This window comes from Dermacentor albipictus, chromosome 9 (assembly GCF_038994185.2).
Source record: "Dermacentor albipictus isolate Rhodes 1998 colony chromosome 9, USDA_Dalb.pri_finalv2, whole genome shotgun sequence".
Classification (NCBI taxonomy): Eukaryota; Metazoa; Arthropoda; class Arachnida; order Ixodida; family Ixodidae; genus Dermacentor; species Dermacentor albipictus.
This window is the reverse complement of record NC_091829.1, coordinates 102,159,237-102,180,335: the sequence shown is the minus strand read 5'-3', so window position 1 is coordinate 102,180,335 and position 21,099 is coordinate 102,159,237. Positions and strand designations below refer to the sequence as shown.

The window sequence follows — 21,099 nt, the reverse complement described above, 5'->3', positions numbered from 1 at the left end:
CCGGTACTCTAACCAATAGGCCACGAGCGCGCGCTTACTCCTCTCATTCGAAAGCCAGTGAGCTCTGAAATGCTTGGCGTGTGTGCCGCGTGCCACTTCCTGGTGCTGTCGCTACAGCTGGCGCTTTGAAGCGCCTATCTCCGGGACCGCCCCACTTTCGTAGCCATTTTCGCTACGTAAAAACTGCAACGTTAGACTAGGTTCATGACCGCCCAAGTTCATAACGATTTATTTCTTCGCCGGTGTACAAATGCCATCGTCGTTTTAACATACACTAGATGACATAACCATTGCTACGATCCGAAATGAGCACGTTTTGGGGAGCAGAAGAATGCGAAACTCACTTGCCAACACGGTGACTACGCGCATGTGGAGTTCCCCAAAAGTAGACACGGCGGCAGCGCGGCCGGCGATAAGACAGGTGCCGACAGGCGACGACGCTACCTTCGAGCATCGGACGCACTGTGGGAACCGTAGGATGCAAGCGCGCATACGCTACAAACATACACGGGTGAGGTCTTCGAATTTCCTGCGACGTACCCTCTGTCCGTAAAGCAAATATAGTTTTTGTCCAATATCCGTGGTACTAGAGATCAAAGAATGAACGCGCTTTGAGATCGCAGCGCGCAGCCGCTATAACCATTGACTTCAAAGAGCTTCAGATTCAGCAACAGCCGCAACAGTATCACAGCTAATCGCTGTATCTGCGGCTGCTCCCGTTTCTCGCCTTGCAAGCAGCACGCGATTTATTTGAGCCTCGCCGAACGGTCGTCCTCTCCCAAGCCTGCAGGTCTCGTAAGTTCAGTTAAGAACACCAAAGGGAAATGAAAGAAATACAGGTAACGGACTCTTATTGTACCTTACTTGTCACCTCGTCATCTGCAAAAACGCTATAAACTATTTTAGAAGCTTTATTTTTGTAAAAATAGCAAAACTAGTAGTAATTTTTATTTCTAGGTGGCGCGGCAAACGTTAAGGTAGCGTTCGGGTGTGTATGTGTGTGCGCAAACGGGCGCAATCGAGCTTCGTTTTGCGCACACTTTTGCAACAGTCGTAGTATTTGTTGTTTACGCTATAAATTAGGTAGTTCTTAATAATTTATGAAGGTTAGTTGATAAAAAATTATTGCTAATTAATTAGTGGTTCTTTAGTGCCGTTATTTTGTGTTTGAAAGGTTTTTATAACTGAATACGATAGTCAAACCATGTGAAGCTGTGAACGGCTTTCGGACTCAGTTATTCGGTTGCAGTTGTGCGGTGGTTCACGCCTCGTGCTTCTTGATGAAAGTATTTTCTTTTCGGACATCATGACGCACATTTTAGTGGAATGCTTTAACGACGATAAGTGGGACGTTTATCCGGTGAAGTGGTTGGCTCACCCAACAACTAGTCTTCTACTGATGTGCGAGCCTGACGGTATTGATGAGTTGCGCGGCAGAGGCCATGATGCCTGTTGGAGAGAAGGCACCCCGAAACAGTCGCAGCCGCACTTCTGAAGATAGGTAAGTAATCACGTTTTCTTGGTCACGTAGCCTTCTTTTCTATTTTAACATTGACGAGCGTGGCATGTTAAGCACACCGTTCACTTTCTTGAAGCAAACCGCATGCCCCGGAGCAAATGCGCGCGATAGTAACTCTCGCTGCCGCCGTCACTTAGTTTGAAACAGAAACAATGGTAGGCGAAGAGGCAGCGGCGCCCCATGTGCGTAAAATTGCATTGCTTCATTTGTTCCTGTGTAATAACGTTTCCTTCATTTCTGTGAGAGAACACAATTGGAACATAAGGATCGGCTTCTCTGCGCAGTGATAATTTTGTACAGTGTCCACGTCATTCTCATGGGGGCTCACGTATGCCGTCTAAGCGCTTGTTATCGCGTTCCGATACGTGAGAGGCGCACTGCCTTTCAAGGTATTTAGGCAGGCACTACGAGTTTAGGAGAACCGCGACAAATAATCGTGCAGCAGGTGTGCAGCTGTGCTACGCTTGTACCAAACTCGTACCGGAAGGCAGTGTTGCACTTCACGCTTACGCATTTCGTAACTATGGCGGCCTCCGTGGCAATTTGAGGATCGAGGTCGTGGATACGAACCCTGCAGCGGCCGCATTCCAAAGGAGCGGAATGCAAAAACGCTCGTGCATTGTGCATTGTATGCACGTAAAAATTTCCAGGAAGTCAAAATGAATACGGAGTCCCCAACTACGGCGTGCCTCATAATCAGATCGTTGGTTTGGCACGTGTAACATCAAATTTTTTTTCCGTAGTGGCTCATCGTATACCATATACAGTTAGTGTGATCACCTTTTGTGCCGTAGCGGTTAAGCGCGCCTCGATTTAGGTTGCGTCTAATGATGCGGCGCACCGCGAAATATATTTCGCCTCTCTGGGATTTTCGGAGAACGGCCAACCGATTAGTCACCGCTTCCGCGCGGTGACTGTACATGGATACACAGCGCAAATGAACAGAGGTGTGGTGACGTGGTCAAAGAACACAGCCGCCGACGGGCTCACCTTATCGTCTATCACCGCCAAAACTACCGCAGTAAGCATCTTTATCTAGCGCGGCGGTTTGCCGTTGAAGACGTACTGTACAATTTTAATAAGCGATAACCGAAACATGCCACCGTTCTCTGCTGCCTCTTTGAGTTGGACCGATCCGAATATGGGTTGTTTCCAGAAGCGAAAGGAGCGCCAATCGGCGCGTTGTCGCCTCGAGCTAAGCGTCGCACTCGAGCACCGTTTGCGCGGTGAAGAATGACGCGTGCATGAAGATAGCTCACTGCGCGTACGCTACCGCGCAACGCAAGGGCGTGTACGCGACGTTCTGCACACAAATCGCATGGGATGATCGGAGCCACGCCGGAGCGCGGCTAGCTTCAAAGAAGCGGTACATGTTCCCACTCGTACAGGCACGCTCACGCTCGCATCGCTCTCGGCGTATGTTTAGGTCATCCCTTCTACTGGACTTCTACCAAAAGATTCGATATCTGTTTGGTATGGGTTATGCACTGTCGCGTGGTCTTTGGTTCTGCGAGAGAGCCGGGAATATTTTTCCGACTGTGAAACATCGCTGTGCGTGTTTTAGCTAACATTTACCGTAGCAACCCATTCCTTCCTTTTCTCGATGGCACTCGTAAAGAGTCGCAAATTTTTACTTGCCAGTATAGTGTGTACGTCTATTTCGTGCGTAGTTATGTGCAGTGTGTGGCATATTCTTAATCCGCGCAATCTCATTTTCTGTCCACATTCCCTTCTCACAGGTTACGTATGCAGTAAATTCCCAGATGCTAAAGTGTTCTACGCCAAAAGCACCTTGGCGTCGTGCAAGAGACACCCGTTGATATGTGGCTGATTCACTAGCAAGCTCGCATCTCTGTTGCCACTCTCCATCAAGTGGGATTTTCAACTATTTTTTGTGTTACCCTGTGGTGTACTAGCTGCTGCATGGACGCTGTGAAGGCTTACTTTCGATTTGCTCTGGCGTTTAGTAGTAAAGGATGGGCTACCTTTTGAGGGGAGGCATTTACTTTTGTTTGTGAGAATGTTTACCAGCCTAACCAAGTGATACGTGGGTACTGTAAACAGCAGCACGAACAGAGGCGGACGACGAAATAGGTAGGAGCACACACGAGCGAAAGCTCTACTAATTGTTTGCTTTTGATGACAAAGGTATTAAACACACTGGTCAACTTGGCAAAGGTAAAAATCCGTGCGTGCGTGGCAGAAACAGCCACGTGCGCCAAGAAAAAAATATGAAAAAGCCATGTCCTGTAGAATAAACGTGCGTGAAAAACGAGAACTATCGGTCAAATCTATTGAAAAGGCGAAAGATTTGCCCGATAAATGATACTACCCAACGGGAAATACTCTTTTGAGAACAACTTTTTCCCACTAAGGGCAACAGATAACTTGGTTGCGCAATTGTTTCGTTTGTGATCAATAAATATTGCTTCTGGAACTCCTCTGGTGTTGCAGTATAGAGCAGAAAGGACGATTGTTTCATCACAAAGACCAGAACACAAAAGGAATTATGGAAGAATTATTTATTGATCACGAAGAAATATTCATAAGCAAGATTTCTGTGACCCTTAGTGGGAAAGAGTTGCTACAGTACTTCTCGTTACTATGGCTTACAGGAGAAACCTTTCAGTTTTCATGTTTTTGTTAGTTTTTGACGCACATGTTTATTCTACAGGATGTATTTCGGTCCTTTTTTGTTGTGCCGGGCTGTGTATGCTGCGCATCCATGGTTTTTCTTTGTGAAGTTGGCCAGTGTGTTTAAAATCTTCGTCTTCACGAATAAACTTCTACTTGAGTCAGCGTTCATGTGTGTTCCTACCTTAATTCATCCTTCTCGTCTCTGTTTGAGTGGTTGTGAAATATAAATGTACACCGAATTGGCGAAGTGTCCATAGAATTGATACATGAAGTTATTTGCGCTGTTTATTTCAGGAAGAACGCCATAGGGTCTTCTCTTTGTTTTTGGCACTGAGTACATTTTTCTAGTTCAATTTCAAGGAGTCCCCTGAGGAAGCCAATAAGAGTGATGGTAACTTCCTTTGTGTGTAAGATTTATGAATTTCATCCATTCAAGGCATGACATGGCACATGCCTGATTGTAGGTTGCAAGCATTCGTAGTAAGATCTACTTTTCGGTTCTCATGACGCTTCTTTGTACTGCGCTGCATTCTCCAGGCACATGAACCTTTTTATGCTCTAAGTGCATGCATTTTTTTCTATATGTTGGAGCGAAAATTGTAAACTTAAATATGCATATATATCATTTTCCTTGTAATCTTTTTCAACATGGGTGCGCTGTAGCTCCCTCTGTCTTTCAGTTACTGCTTTGTCCCAATTTTTATGCAACCTTTATATATTTTATGCAGCAAAATTCTGGTGCTATTTTAATAACATTTTATCTGTGAAATTCATAAACCTACATAAATTGCACATATACTACCCAACAGCATACAAGGACATATGCCCGTGGTGTGGGAGCACACCAACGCTCTACCACATCACATGGGAGTGCACAGCTCACACAGAAGAACAAGAAGATAACACGAGAGCGAGGTGGGAGGCATTGCTATCCAGCTCCGCCCTTGGGGATCAGCTCAGGCTCGTCCGCAGGGCAGAAAGGATGGCGACGGCCAGCGGTGCCTTGGAATAGGGGCCCGACCACACGGCGTTACCCCGTTTTAGGGGCAACGAAGTTCTTTCAACGAATAAAGTTTTGTTCTTCTTCTTCTTCTTCTTCTTCTTGAGGTAATTGGTGTTTCGTATATGGTTTATATGCGTTTTTCACTGTCTCAGCAATCGGGCTGTCACGTCATTGGAACCTTTCCTCATACTGTGAGACTATTTCTGGGGTGCTTGATACTGAAAGTGCAGGTGACCATTTATTTGGCTGTTTGGAATTGTGTTAGCCATGTGTTACTACCAATTTTCTGTGCTAAATAATTATTTTTTCTCTTATCGTTCAAGGTATTAGCCTTTCGTTATCTCTTTATTGACTGAGGTAGCACTTCGTTGCTGGGTATAGGAAAAAAGGCCCCAAAAGTGCTTTAATTAGCTTTGTGCAAGTCCAGAAATATTACCTGAAAATGAGCTCACTAAATTGAGGAAATGCCACTAACGAACTCCTCTGTACCCCAAATTAACATAATCAAATGGCGTACTGTTTGTTCTTGACTTGTACCAGGGAGATAAGCTGCGTTCATTACACAAAAGCTTTACAAGTTTATTTCTGAAGAAAGCAATCCTGGCTTGTCAGAAACACGATTCAGGTGTTCATCATGCCCGACAACTTTCTAAATGATGTCTCGTGAAATAATAGCTAAGTTGACTGATGTTATTTTATAAAATAATTGGGCAACATGAAAATATATATATCTCGAAGACAAAGCTCAGGCAAGTCTACTTTTGTACTTCATTAAATTTTAATCACGGTGAAAGACGTGTGCTAAAGGTTGTATATATTTACGTGAAGTCATTCGTTTCAAGTTGGTTATTTTGCCTTCTCACAGTCAGCCGTAGCTCTTCCTGTGATGTGTTAGTGTGCGCAACATTTTAATGTAACATATTCAGATGTCTTTTGTGTATTCACATGCAAGCAGCTCCAAGTGTTCATGTGTTCAAAGTTGGTTGTTGCAAGGGTATGCTTAAGCCCTGCCTTTTGAGTCGCTTTGCCTTTAGTCATAAACTTAAGTCGAAAGTGAAGAGCACAATGATCGTTTTGATTGGATTCATATGTATAGGTTTTTTCAGATGTATTTACACTGCTAGAGTCCTGTAGGTACTAGCCTGTGTCTCCAGGTTCGATGTAGTGGTGCCTTATGTACTGTAATAATGTTTCACGTCCACACATCTTTAGTGTAAATAAAGGTACTTCAAGTTGATCAGTCTCTCCTTTGATTTTGTTTGTTTGGGAAAGTTATGAGCAGGCCCCGGGGCATGCAAGTGTGAACAGCGAAGCAATTTCAATATATGAATAAAAATACACTAGCCCAACGAAACGTCAATCATATTTCAATGGCGACTTCTGAAATCTCAATGGCATCTCAACTGTGGCACGATATGCTTTTCAATGCTGTGGCAATATTAACTCAACAACAGGTCAACAGAACTACCACAACGTTAGTTCAACGCAGTATCAATGGTAACCCAACAACCATTAGACAAAACAAACACAACGGGCCGTCTAAGCACAATGGACTTTCAATGGTAACTTAACAATTATTCAACATTGAGGTACCCAATGGTGTTTCAATTTGATTTCAGTGGCCAATATCCAAAAGTGCTCAACACTCAACCCAACAATTCTCCAAAATACTCTCAATAAATCCTCAATAAAAAACTCAACATTGACCAACAATATTTCAATGCCTTCTCAAGAATTTTTTTGTACGGGTAGGCGCGGACACGCCTACGAGCAGGCCGGTATGCATATATGTATGATAAATCAATGTGACATGTATACTTATTCTTGATAAATCAAGTTTTGTAAAACTTCAGGGTGCTCTGCAAGGTCACATAAACAACATTGTTCCATAGCATTTACGAGAAGACTGTATTTGAAAAACACCTGCTAGTGTTGGTTCGTTGTGATAATGTACCCTGAAGTCTGCCCGTCCTCTAAGCAACTGTTGGCGACGAGGTTACCTGGCTACACTTCAATAACATGTCATACCTACACGTCTGCCTAATCATCATGCTGGACACCAAACACTCAGACGGCTAACAGCGCAGACAACTGGTATAGTGAAAGGGGCGGACAGATTTGCTGTCTAAAAAGCAAACTTCTATGCTTGCGAAAGAAAGACACATAATCCAAAAGCACAACGCTGTCTCAAAGTGCACGACGGACCGGCAAGAACCCAAAGTGAAAGCAAAAAAAAATGCAGCCCGACTGTCATTTACGGTTCGTTCACAATTGGCCTTGTTTCGCCCCAGAGAAAGCCGAAAGTCTTTCCGCTTCATCGGACCCTGCAATAGCATGAAAACATCAAGTGATAAATTGAACATGGTGGCCAGAGTGTCAGTTGGGGATGTCCATTGACGCAGTATATAATTACACCATGCTTTACATTAGAATGCACTGCCTCTACAAGGACACGTTTTAAAGGGAAGCTGAAACGGTTTTGAAATTCCATGAATTACTGGGGTTAGGAAGAACAGACCTAATAATTTACAGTACTGAATTTTTTTCTTCATTTTGTTATTATAAGGGGCGGACATTGCATTCTGAATATCCCCGCGGACGCGCTCCCGTCGCTTCCTGGATTGCCGGGTGAGGAGGGAGCCGGAGGAGAGAAACGGCGAGAGTGACGTCATTCCCGGGGAGCGAGCCGGCGGACCGGCGTGCTGGCATGTGCTGACGTGTTTCTTTCCATCCTGCACTTACGCTACGAGAGATCTGCCGCCGCTGACGTTTGCTTTCTTGTGCGATTTTCGTGAACTGTGCTTCCTTTCTGTGCTGCGTGAGTGCCTAAAGCCAAGGGCGCCCAACATGGGGACGTATTCTGAAACGCTCGCCGCGGTGAAGTTTTCGCACTGGCCACGTCTCCGCAGTTGCGGCGCGCCCTGAATGGCTGCTTTGACAAAACCGGAAATTCATGTGGCGCAAGTGAATTTCCGGTTTTGTCAAAGCAGCCATTCAGAGCGCGCCGCAACGGCGGAGGCGGGGCCAGTGCGAAAACTTCGCCGTGGCGAACGTTTCAGAATACGTCCCTTGCCTTCTTTATGTGCAGCATTCGGCAGTGCGAACACACGCGGGCGAGACGATGTGGGGTTTCACATGTTCCCAAAGGACAAGACGCTTACAGCGTAGTGGGTCCGCGCGGTGAGGAGAGAGAATTTCGTGCCCATGAAATCAACTGTGCTGTGCTCGGACCATATCCGCGACAGTGATTATCATCGGAGCTTGACAACGATGCGGGGAATCGGTATTCCGATTCCGGTGCCCACATTGATGCACTCGAGAAATGCAAACATTTGCAGCCATGAACGTCTGGTAACACAGTTTTAGCGCAGCCGGATAGCCTTACGACCAATTCGGAAACGCATTGTTGCTAGCGTTGCTAGGCTTGCCTAGCGACATTCGACGTACGGTTGCAGTTACCGTAAAGTTACCGTGTTTACCACACAGTGGTGCTAAGACTGCCTAATATCTGTATGTCAACACTAGCATGCAGCACGCATACCAATTCTTGAACGAGCCACAATCGCGAAGTCTTGGAACCATAGTCTGAATGTTGCACATATAATCCCCCTGGCCATCTCGATCTGGATGTGTATGATAAGCAACATCCATGACTGTACATCGCAGCACTGTATGTGCGCGCTTTGGAACGCGGAACTTATGTTCGCGATCGTGTATCAACACGCAAAAAACCACCGAATTTTACACAAGCAGCGGCAAGGTGCTTGACATCGCGGAATTGCACCCGTGTTTACAATCTGATGAGAAGTTAGTGCTTCGGAATTCTTCCTGCAGCAAGTTCCCAGTGACACTCTAGCGCGTTTTTTCTCCTGTCATTGCAACGTGCAGCGAGATGAAAAAAAAACATACGTACCAGTTAATATTTCCACTGCGCGAGAACGTTCACACATCGTTCTCGCTGTTGGCACACTCAACATCGTCGTTGCCGCGATCGTTTTCTGTATCGGCTGTCGGTTCGAACATGTAAGGCGAAAATGCAAGCTGTCCGAGATAGCGAGAACGTTCCATAATGCTTACAACTCATCTGTGAAGCCAGACCAGAACAGCGTGCTACGCTCTGAAACGACGGCGCCGACCGGTGATCCCCATGAATGACGTTACAGCGGTCCCGACCAATCACGGGCAACAGCGGCCTTCGCGCGATGCCCCGAGGAGCTGGTGCGCGTTTTCTTGCAAAAAAAAGAAGAGCCGCTTGCGTTTATTTCCGCCATTCTTAAACTAGATATTTGTGTTTAATGGACTGAAAACTGTAGAATGCCGAAGGGAAATCATTTTTTTCGAAAAGTGTTTCAGCTTCCGTTTAAGGGCCTGGGAATCAGCAGAAGGTGTGACAGCGAAGCTTTACCGTATTCCAACTTCTCTGCTTCGGCAGAACTGGCCGAATCCACTACCGCCGCTTGCTGGCGATCCAGTTCTTTAGCTGCTCCTAGTGCATCAGCAGAAAATCACTATTAACACTTCCTTGTTCCTCCTCCCTGATGAGTGCTGAAGAGCGGCGCTACGGAGCAGACGATACGCCAAGTTGCACGTCTTGACTGATAGGCCAGTGAATGAACGTGTTGCTTGATGTGGTGGGGTGATGAGCAAACCACACCCACAATTACGCGCGTAATAAGAAGAGGTGGCGGCAGTGGCAGTACAAAGGTTCGCAACTAGTGGGGTATTGGGCGAAAAAGAATTTCCACCCGCTTTGACCTAATCGCTCTTTCGCTGCTTCCAAAGCATTTACACGCTCTTAAAGCCTGTTTAGACCATCGTCTTCATTGCTATGTATGTCACCTTGTCCTCTGGCTATTTTGTTGTCACTCCGTTTTCTTTGGGATTAGTCGAGTAACTTATAGATAGCGTTGCGCCCTTGGGTCTCCTGACTTCTGTGCTGTACGACACCGAGCAAAACTTCGTTGACACTCAAAGCATCTCCCAAATTTGTTCACTTCTAATGGCGTCTACGCTGTTTGCCATGCCGAGCGTACACCGACTAGCCCTGCTTATGCCCTGTTTCATACTCAGTAGGAAACACTGCAAACACTAGAGATATTCATATCACAGTTCGCATTCGTTACCAAGCAATATTGCGTCACGTGTGAAAAGAAAGGCACGGCTCTGTGTCATGTTGCGCGACGTGGCATTAAGTTCCAAACTTCTCTGTCGCAAAGCACAACGCATTTACTCTATTGAAAGGATCGCACGTCAAAAGCCATTTGCTACCCAGCGATCGCAATGACGCTTTTCTGCGACCAGCCGCATGCTTGGCGACTTCGCAGGATCGCAGCTAAACTGCCAGCGGAGCTATATCTCTCCAGCGGTTGGGTTAATAATTTCCCTTGAAGGTCTTTGTCGCGTGCTCTTTCCGCTCTCTCGTGGGGAGCGTGCTTCTGCTCTTCGAGACCTGTCTCATGCTAAAATCAACCAACTAGCCAAAGTGCACTTCTCAATTATTGCCTGAAATTAAACCCACCACGTTTTAAAATTCTGCTCGCATAGGGACGAGAAGAAAGGGGCGTTAACCGAGGGGGCTGATTTTTTATTCATCATACCATGAGAAGTCAACAAAGACAGACGCCTAGGAAAACATTGGTGGAAATTACTCGTGCTTAATAAATGAAATAAAGAAACGACGAAAAATAAAGGAAATGAAAGTGAATGAAAAAACAACTTGCCACCGGCGGCAAGTTCTTTTTTTCATCCACTTTCATTGCTATTTATAATTTGTTAGTTCAATTAGTAAGTACATTTCCTCAATATTTTCCTAGGTGTCGTTGTTTCTTGGCTTCTTAATGTATGCTCGCATACGAGGCTTTCTAGAATTGTCTTAAGAAATTCGTAGGAAAGGCATTACTACAACCGCGCACTTTTTTAGCTTCTCGTCCGCATCAGCCATAGTTAGTCAGATCAGCTGATTAGTCTAAGAATCGCTTTCATGCACAGTGTAAACCAAAGGCCCCGATCAACTCGTATTACTTAATCTTCGCCATGGGATAACCCAGAACTCAACCCTTATTTAGAATGAATGAATGAATGAATGAATGACTGAATGAATACTTCAAATTTGCAGAAAAATGTCCTGCGTACTAAGCCGCATTCGTGGCCGAATGGTTACGGGAGATTCTGAAATGACGATGTTAGAAACATTCAGAAATACTATGTTGTGCTACCTGGTGGGATCAGCAAAACCCGTCTATCCTGCATACCTCAAACGTGTTTTTAGAGCTGTAGGATCCTCTGGGCTGGAATTTCGCTCCATGAGGTGGCCCCACAACCTGCAGGGTTATCTGACTGAGCTAGCTGGGATGCTCGGTTGCCATAATCAGAAGTTCGAATCCTCGTGTTTTTTTTCTTCATATATGGAGATGGTAAGCTCTAATTCACTTCTTCGAGTAGACTACATCTCCAGGCTTGGAGTGGCACCTGACACAGCAATAACGCGGAGAGCCAGTAGGGCTATACTAATAAAGGTACAACCACGTTAGAAAGACCTACTAAGCTTCAACAAAAGACACTTCCTCACCAGAACACGGACTGGCCTCCGTGGTACATTATTCGGCCACTCCCTTCCAAAAAACTCATTCAGTCAACCAATGGCCCTCAGTCCCCAGCAGCTGCGGAGCACTTGACCAAGGCGGTTCTCAGTCTTATAACGTAGCAGAGGGTGCTAAGAATCTCTGGGCTTGGTCATACCGCCAGTGGAAACTGACCTCGGCAACATTTAATACACAAACTCTCTCGACTGAAGCTAGCTTTGTAAGAATCTTGAACTATCAGGCATTGTTCGGGACATCATTGGCCTTAGGGAGGTTAGAAGAACTGGCGGGGCATATACAGTGCTGACTAATGGCCACGTCTTCTGCTATAGAGGACTTTCAGATAAGAAGCAGTACGGAGTAGCATTCCTAATCCATAAGGACTGAAGGCCCCTCAGCCTTCGCTCAGGGGGTCCGCGAGCCGCGACCAGCACGACAAAGGACCAAAGGCGCAAGGAGCAAAAACCGCTTTAATTTACGATAGAATGTAACACTCAAAATTACCGCAGCCTCGCGGCCAATAGCAGAAAACAACAAGGCAAGGAAGCAGGCAGCAAAGAAGCAAAAGGCAGCAAAAGCAAAGCGGCAAGCAGCAAAACAGCGAGGCAACAAAATATACAAGCGAAAGGGAGCGACGAAAGAACGGCTGCTACCAACCATCAACCAACACAATCTTTCGGGCGATAACCAAATGCATAAAGCGCAGAAAGCAAGCAAGCAACGAACCAGGCGCGCAGATAGTCCCAAAAGCGAACAACAAGAACAACAACACTCTTTCACGCAGACACAATGCAAAGACGCTTTTCCCCCTGCTCTGCAGCACGCTCGGTAAAAGAAACCTAGACGGGCCACGCCCCACCAGCGCCTCCCCAAGCCCGCGCCCCGCAAAAAGCCCCGAGTGCCGTCTCCGCTGCCTTCTTATCGGGCAGCCGCCTTCCCGGCAGTCCCCGCGCGAGTTCTTACGCTATCGCGATCGATGCGCATGCTCCATGCGACGAGTGCCGTTGTGGCGCGCGATTCAAAGGCTACCCCCCGTGCGCGCTGCAGAGAGGGCCAAGGGCCCGACAGGACATAGCGGGCAAATAGTCTACAGCAATAATGAGAGTGTAGCAGCAGTCGTAATAAAACCTAATAGAAGCTATAGATGAAAGGTAGTTCTGGCCTGCGCTCCAATCTCCAGTCATGATGATGATGAAGTAGATCAGTTTTATGTGACGATGTCGAATTAGCAATGAGAAAAGTGCAAACTCACTATACTGTTGTGATGGGCGTTTTCAATGCAAAAGTGGGGAAAAAGCAAGCTGGTAACAAGTACTTGGCAACTACGGCTTCGATTGTAGGAACAATACAGGAGAGATGTTGGTAGAATACGCGGAAAGGAATAAGATGGGAATAATGAATGCCTTCTTCAGGAGGCGTAGCAACAGAAAGTGAAGCTGGGAAAGACTTGATGGTGAAACACGAAATGAAATTGATTTATACTTTCTACCGATCTGATCATAGTGAAGGATGCAGAAGCGTTAGGCAGGGTAAAGTGCAGTGATCAAAGGTTAGTGAGGTCTAGGATTCACCTCAATTTCGAAAGAGAAAGAATAAAATTGGTCAAGAAGCAACAGGCCAACCTAGACGCGTTAAGGGTAAAATCAGACCAATTCAGGCTGATACAAATATGCAGCCTCCTTAAAACAGAGGGATCAGGAAGAAAGTGGTAATGAATGAAACCGTAACTAGGCTGCCTGTAGAAGCAGCTATTGAAGTGGGAGGTAATGCACCAAGGCAACCAATATGCAGGTAAGCTCTCCCAAATAACCAAGGACCGAATAAAGAAATTACAAAGAATGAAAGTGTCCGAGTCAAAGATCAGACAGTATTCGCGGAACTGTCAAAACTAATGAAGAAGGAGAAAATAAGGGATATTCAACAGCTGATAATTACACCTTCTGTGGCACTGGGAGAATCATTTTTTAATTTCATAGACGAATGTTTGATCTAGTCATGCTTGTCAGTGTTAAATCAGATGTGCGTAGTTTAGCTCCTGTTTCGTCTTGCATTTTGTGTTATATACGTATTTTACAGTCACCCTTCGTGTATATATTTGACGTGCGATAGCTATCAATAAACCGCCGAAAGTTTGCGCACATGTGTGTCTGTTTTTTTTTTACTTTATAGAACAATATAGTACAGCAAGCAGAACGATTTCGTATATGCCCCATGCTCCGCTCTTCGGCTTTCGCAGCCCCCTTGTTGTCTTTCTGCTAGTGTACAGTGTCGTGCCTGCTTATTTGGCACATTTTGCGCTTTGCTGGCACATGATTTTCATAAAATATATAAAATGTCCCTCGTTCAGTTCACAGAGGACACCCTGGATATCTACTGCGTGCCTCAAAAAATTCATTAAAGTAGACAGGAAGTGGGTATTTAGGGGTTACATGCAAAATTCCTACACTGTGCACAAGCGTTAAAGAATTGCTCACACGTCCACCCTAACGTATTGCCTACGTTAAATGCTTTCAAGCTCCGTGGCACCTAAAGTGCTGAAGACGAGATATTGCGATTACCGGCCGCGTAATGCTGTAGGACACTAGCTTAGGAATTTCCTTTTGGCAAATTTCGCAGTTGCTTGACACTCTCCACACGCTACCCACACATTGTTCAAAAGATGCCCACATGTGGTTTTGAAATTTCATTTTCGTTGCACGGTGAGACATTTCAGTGCACTGAGAAAACCTTCTGCAAGGTACGTAGTATTCGCCGTCGTAGTATTCGCGGCATTCCTTCTGCTTGAACTGCACAATTGTTTCGAATGGCTCGAGTTGGGGGAACTTACTCACTCTACCAGCGCATTGCAAAACGAAGACAAGCTGATAACTGCCAAGGGACAATTATCGATCGGCTCCGAGATTTCGCCGAGCTCTAAGTTCCCTCGTCGTGGCTTTCTATCAGCTGTCGGTTGAAAGGGGGTCGAGGGTTTCTAAAGCGAATGTGTTTTGCGCACCGTCACAGGACTTTCCCGACTGTGGCTGCTGGCTACGCGTGTGCAGTAGGCTTTCACTGCCCCAACATCGCACAGAAAAAAAACAAAAAGAAAAGAAAAGCTGAATTTCGAAAATTCGAGAATTTCTTGACGAACCTGCATATCTCCTGCGTAATTTTCATATCAAGAACTATGCACATATTGAAATTTTTTATACCCTGAAAAGGAGCGCCCTTTGTCCCGTGCCTCACAGCCCTGCCTTGAGATGCTATAGCAATTTCTGTTGTGCATGATGGTGAGCTCCAACTACATCTGCGATGAGAAAAAGCGTAGTTGAAGCTGTGTAGACCAGCTGGGTTGGCCAGAAATACCTGAGAATAGTATTGACAACACCTCTGAAACTTTATTCAATTTGTTCTTGGTGTCATCTGTCGCTGCTATTATGACTTTATTTGCAGCGGAATGCCGGCAAACTTCATTGGTCCTCGACAAGGATTCAACCTCGCCCGTCTAACGCGAAGGTCTTCGCCTCTGAGCCAAACGCCCTTTACACAGCCGTAAAAGGTGTAAACACGTTTATTGTGCAGTTCTTTTAGATGCTGCTATAGCTCTTGCGAAGTAAGACGATGTAAGCACCTCGCAAGACTTACCCACAGGGGTTACCTCCGATTTGTTTTAAATCAACGTTCGCTTCTCTCTCACTCTCTTTCCAGGTTTCTTTAGCCGCAAACATCAGGAGCCTTCGCCTGACATCGTGGAACGAGGCGCCCGTGTTGTCGGCTCTCTGATCGGCGCCGGTGCCAGCGATGACTCGCGCCAAGGATCTGGCTCCGTGAAGCTGCACCCCGAGGCCAACGCAAGCGCCGTGATTGAAAAATGCAAGAAGCTGACGGGCATCTATTCCACCAAGACCTCGTTGTGCGTGAATCTGTCTGGATCGGGAGGTGAATCGGCTAGCCTCGCGATGACGCTGTACGTTTCCTCAACATCCCTTCTACCAGACAAGAGGAACCTCTTTCCCCTCGGCTCCTTCTCCTCGACCGAATCGTCCTTCGGTGAGTCGGTGGCTGCGGTCGCAAGCGGCCTCCTTGGGACTGTTGCATGGGTTGTCGCACCGCTGTGTAAACCAGAGCCCTTAGTCACACTTTTGTGCGTACGGGATTTTTATGCGAAGCATATTACGAGAGCTCAACCCAGCTCCTCAGGCGCGGCGGTGTCGCCTTGAAACCACGTGACACCGTGACGTCACGACAGAGGAGAAGTGGCTTTGGCTCAACTCTTGCAAGACGGGCTGGGTGGGAATCGAACCAGGGTCTCCGGAGTGTGGGACGGAGACGCTACCACTGAGCCACGAGTACGATGCTTCAAAGCGGTACAAAAGCGCCTCTAGTGAATGCGGTGTTGCCTTAGAAACGAGCTGTTTCTAAGGCGTGCGTCTCTTGCTCAGGCGCACATTTCGTTGCCGCGCCGAACGCTGCTTTGCTCGACGCTCACCGCGTCCAATGCGGGGCGCGTAGTCGCTGCCCTGTAGCCCATTGTCTTACACCCCTTGGCGGGTCGACGGGAACGCTGTCGCGTTCCACTCTTGAAGGCGAAGCAGTAATGCATGAGTTGTTTCTTCGTCTAGCCGAACCAAATATAGCCAAGCAACAGCAGTTCACCAGGCTAAACAGTGGTTCAACAACTAAAATAAAGGCTAGTATGCTTCGCATCCTGGGCTTAACCTTACCTAAGCCACAGCCATTTTTTTTTTTCTGACCGCTGGTCGTTCGCCTTCCATGTAATGACATGCGGACCATTCGGATTCGCTAGCACGCTCTTCTTGCGAACACTCCTGCCCTTAGCGGTTCTTGTGCATGCGTGCCCTGTTCTCTGCCGCGCGCTTACCTGCCAAGCGGACGCCTAGAGTGCATTCTGAAGAACAGCGCTAGACACACAGGAAGGTGGACGGCGCAAGGGCCAGCTGTTGGTTTATCTGCGGGTATTACGTACGGTAGAGGGATGGAAAAGCAACGAGAATATTTTAAAGCGATGTTCTCGTTGTGTGTACCCCTCGTCCGTCATGCGTGTGAAGCCGGCCACATTGTATATATATATATATATATATATATATATATATATATATATATATATATATATATATATATATATGTACAAATTGTCGCGTATGCCCTGCTGGCGTATACACGCTGAATCAAGATACAGGCGGTTGCACTTTACGAAAACGCAAGCGGCGACGCGCGATGCCGAGACGAACCTGGTTGTCCTCTTCTTCAGTCTCTTGCGGCGCCACAACATGTGACAATACCCCCTCTTCAAAAAAAAGGAAAGAAAAGAAGAAGAAGCAAAGCATACATAGGCTTGAGCTGAGAGCGCCGAGATGGTCTAGGACAAACACATAGGCTATAGTCACAATCACTGTGGTATGCGATATAGTCCCAGGGCACTGATGGACGCGCAACCACAAAACTAACCGAAGTGGCTGAAAACGTCGAATATTAGGGGCTATAGTACGGTTTCAACCGCAGAACGTGCACAATCTCAGATTGCGGTTGTCGACGTAGGGGGGGCTGACTTATGTCAGGAAGGACTTCGTAGTTCACGTCACTAACTCGCTGCAACAATCTGCAAGGTCCGAAGTAGCGACTCAAAAGCTTCTCGGATAGTCCATTTCGGCGCACGGGAGTCCAGACAAAAACTTGATCACCAGGTTGGAACTCGACATGTCGATGGCGGAGATTGTAACGGTGCGCATCGATGCTCTGTTTTGCTTTATCTGCACTCCGGCAAGCTGACGGGCTTCATCCGCGCGTAACACGAAAAGTTTGGCATCTTGGGCGAGGTCGAGCTGATCGATGTTGTCGCACGGCAGCATTGCTTCTAGCATAGTCTGCACTTCATGGACGTAAACAAGGTAAAACGGCGTGAAGCGTGTTGTTTCTTGCGTAGCAGTATTAGAGGCAAACTTTACGCAAGGGAGTATCTCATCCCACGTCTTGTGCTGTACGTCTACGTACATAGACAGCATGTTAGTCATCGTTTGGTCAGTCGTTCGGTCAAGCCATTTGTCTGCGGATGATAGGCAGTTGTCCTTCGATGGGTCGTGCAGCTGAATTTAAAAACGTCTTCAATGATCTGTGCTGTAAAGGCTTTGCCTCGGTCTGTGATGACGTGCGATGGGGCGCCATGCCATAGGACGATCCTCTGTACGAAAAACTGGGCAACCTCGGAAGCTGTGCCTCGAGGCAGCGCCTTTGTCTCAGCATATCGCGTTAAATAGTCCGTGGTGATGATTATCCATCTGTTGCCAGAAGATGACAGTGGAAACGGGCCCATAAGATCCATGCCGACCTGGTCGAAAGGTTTGCCAGATGGTCAATTGGATTCAGCAATCCCGCAGGCTTCACAGCTGGCGAGTTTCGGCGCTGGCATTCACGGCAGGCTTGGACGTACTGCTTAATACACTCGGCAAGTCTCGGCCAGTAGTAGGATTTGCGCACTCTACGAAGCGTTCGCGTGAAACCCAAATGGCCAGACGGAGGCTCGTCATGACAGGTGAACAAAACTTCGGCACGGAGGTCTGCTGGAACGACCAAAATGTAGGTCTTGTTGGTGGCAGCGGAGTTCTTCTTGTATAAGACGTCATGTCGTAAACAAAAAGACGACGATCTTCGCGCGATATGCCGGGGTATTGATGGATTTCGTCCTTCCAGGTGTTCGAATATAGTCTGTAGTGCGTAGTGCGCGCGCTGCCGTGTGGACAAATCAGTAATGCTAATGCTTAGGGTCCCAAGGAAAGCGCCATCGTCTTCAATGTCGTGGTCGGTAATGTCGATAGGGGCGCGCGAGAGTGCGTCAGCGTCTTCATGTATGCGGCCCGACTTGTACACGATGGTCACGTCGTACTCCTGCAAACATAGACTCCGCCGTTCCAATCGTCGGGAAGGGTCCCGGAGATTCGCAAGCTAGCATAACGAGTGATGATCAGTTATAACTTTGAATGGGCGGCCGTAAAGGCAAGGTCGAAATTTGGCCAGCGCCCATACGACGACAAGACACTCTTTCTCCGTGGTGGTGTAGTTGGTCTCTGCACGCGTTAGCGTGCGACTTGCGTAGGCGATCACTCTTTCAATGCCTTCCTGCCGTTATACAAGCACCGCACCAAGACCAACGTTACTGGCGTCTGTATGAACTTCCGTGTCCGCTTCCTCGTCAAAGCGGGCCAAAACTGGTGCTGACATCAGACGCTGTCGAAGCTCGGTGAAAGCAGTCTCTTTCTCTGAGGACCAGACGAACGATACATCGTCCCTCGCGAGGCGAGTCAGCGGCTCCGCCATCTTCGAAAAATTTTCGATGAAACGCCAGTAGTATGCGCAAAGGCCCAGGAAGCGTGGGACACCTTTCTTGTCGGTCGGAGTTGGGAACGAGGCTACATCGGCAGTTTTCGCGTGGTCGGGGCTAACGCCTTCCGTGCTGACCACGTGTTCGAGAAACATCAGCTCCTTGTAGCCGAAATGACACTTCTGAGGCTTAAGGGCGAGGCTAGCCGATCGGATGGCTTCGAGAATTTGCCGCAATCGTTTCAGGTGGTCGTCAAATGTCGCCGAAAAAACATCCCCGTCGTCAAGGTAGACGAGGCTGCTTTGCCACTTCAGACCAGCGAGAACGGTGTCCATCACTCGCTGGAAAGTTGTTGGGGCCGAACAGAGACGGAAAGGAAGGACTCTGAATTCGTAAAGGCCATCTGTAGTGACGAAAGCAGTTTTTTCGCGGTCTCCTTTATCGACCTCGATTTGGCAGTAACCGCTCTTTAGATCGAGCGACGAAAAAAGCTTAGCTCACAGCAACCTGTCTAAAGAGTCATCGATACGTGGTAGTGGGTACACGTCCTTCTTGGTAACATCGCTGAGGCGTCGATAATCAACACAGGAACAAAGCGTTCCGTCTTTTATCTTGAGTAGAACGACCGGGGAGGACCACGGACTGTGCGAAGGCTGAATGACACCATCATATAGCATCTCCTTGACTTGGGCTTGAATTGCCTCACGTCCTTTAGGCGAGACACAATAAGGCTGTTGTATGATGGGACGTGCGTCGGCGGATGTCGTTATTCGGTGCTTCGTGATTGGCGTTTGGCCCACCTTAGTAGCCCGAACGAAGCACGAGCGGAATTCTTTCAAGAGTTCCTGCAGTGCGCTCTTTTTGTCGTCGACAAGCGTGGAGTTTACATCGATGTCTCTGCGCGAACCGTCGTCTGTGTCCACCTCAGAAGCAAAGCACTCGACGACGTCAGTTAATGGTTCGGCGTAGGCGATGGCAGTTCCACGAAAAATGTGCCGATGATCAAAGGTAAAGTTGGTAACGAAGACCGTTGTCTGGCTTTCGCGAAGTTCCACAAGGCTTCGCGCTACACAAATACCTTGTGCCAGCAACATGGAAATGTTGCCTTTGACAATGGCTTCGCCGTCTTGTAGTTCGTCGGACTTGACCAGAACCATAACACTCGCACGCGGCGGTATCGTGATGATCTCGTCCGAAACGCGAAGTGCGGATCTGTGTCCAATGGCGTCGGCCTGTGCTGCCCTTTGCGTCGAGAAAGTGATGCAGCACTCGCGGAGGTCAATAATAGCGCCATATTCCCGGAGAAAGTCCATCACAAGGATTAAGGTCGCTGACGTCAGTTTTTCCCGGCGTGGACAAGGTGCAGCGGTGGCGTAGAGGTAGAACACCCGCCTCGCGTGCAAGAGGTCCGTGGTTCGAATCCCGGTGGCGCGCAATATTCCCCTGGATTAAAAAAAGAAAACAGAAATCCGCGTGTTGATAAAATTGCATAAACATGCCTGGAGTGTGGCCTCATCCCGGTAACCAGAACCGGTAACGCACTCCCTCACCAGAGCAGGATTGGCCACCCTGGTGCTGTACTTTGCCACAACCTCCTATATGAACACAACAATCAAACCCCGGCCCTCAGTCCCCAGCGGCTGCGAAGCACATGACCACGGCGGCGGTCAGACCTGCGACGCAGCAGAGGGTGCTAAGAATCCCTGGCTCCGGACAGGCTGCCATTGGAATATGAACCTCGCAACGTTTAACGCTAGAACGTTATCTAGTAAGGCGAGTCTAGCAGTGCTATGGGAGGAATTAGAGGGCAATAAATGGGATATACTAGGGCTCAGTGAAGTTAGGAGGCCTAAAGAAGCATATACAGTGCTGAAAAGCGGGCACGTCCTATGCTACCAGGGCTTAGCGGAGAGACGAGAACTAAGAATCGGATTCCTGATTAATAAGAATATAGCTGGAAACATACAGGAATTCTATAGCGTTCACGAGAGCGTGGCAGGTCTTGTGAAACTTAATAAGAGGTACAAAATGAACGTTGTACAGG

General features: G+C 47.5%; 1 protein-coding gene across 3 annotated transcripts in view; it reads left to right on the top strand.

The window, feature by feature from the left end:
- The window catches only part of LOC139049593 (phospholipid-transporting ATPase ABCA3-like), a 333,665-nt gene that overhangs the window by 40,677 nt on the left and 271,889 nt on the right, over positions 1-21,099 (top strand). For all 3 annotated transcript variants that reach the window (XM_070525156.1, XM_070525154.1, XM_070525155.1), the window contains one exon: positions 15,428-15,769. In XM_070525156.1, the coding sequence (XP_070381257.1) occupies positions 15,428-15,769 (342 nt within the window). The remainder of the gene's footprint in view (positions 1-15,427; positions 15,770-21,099) is intronic.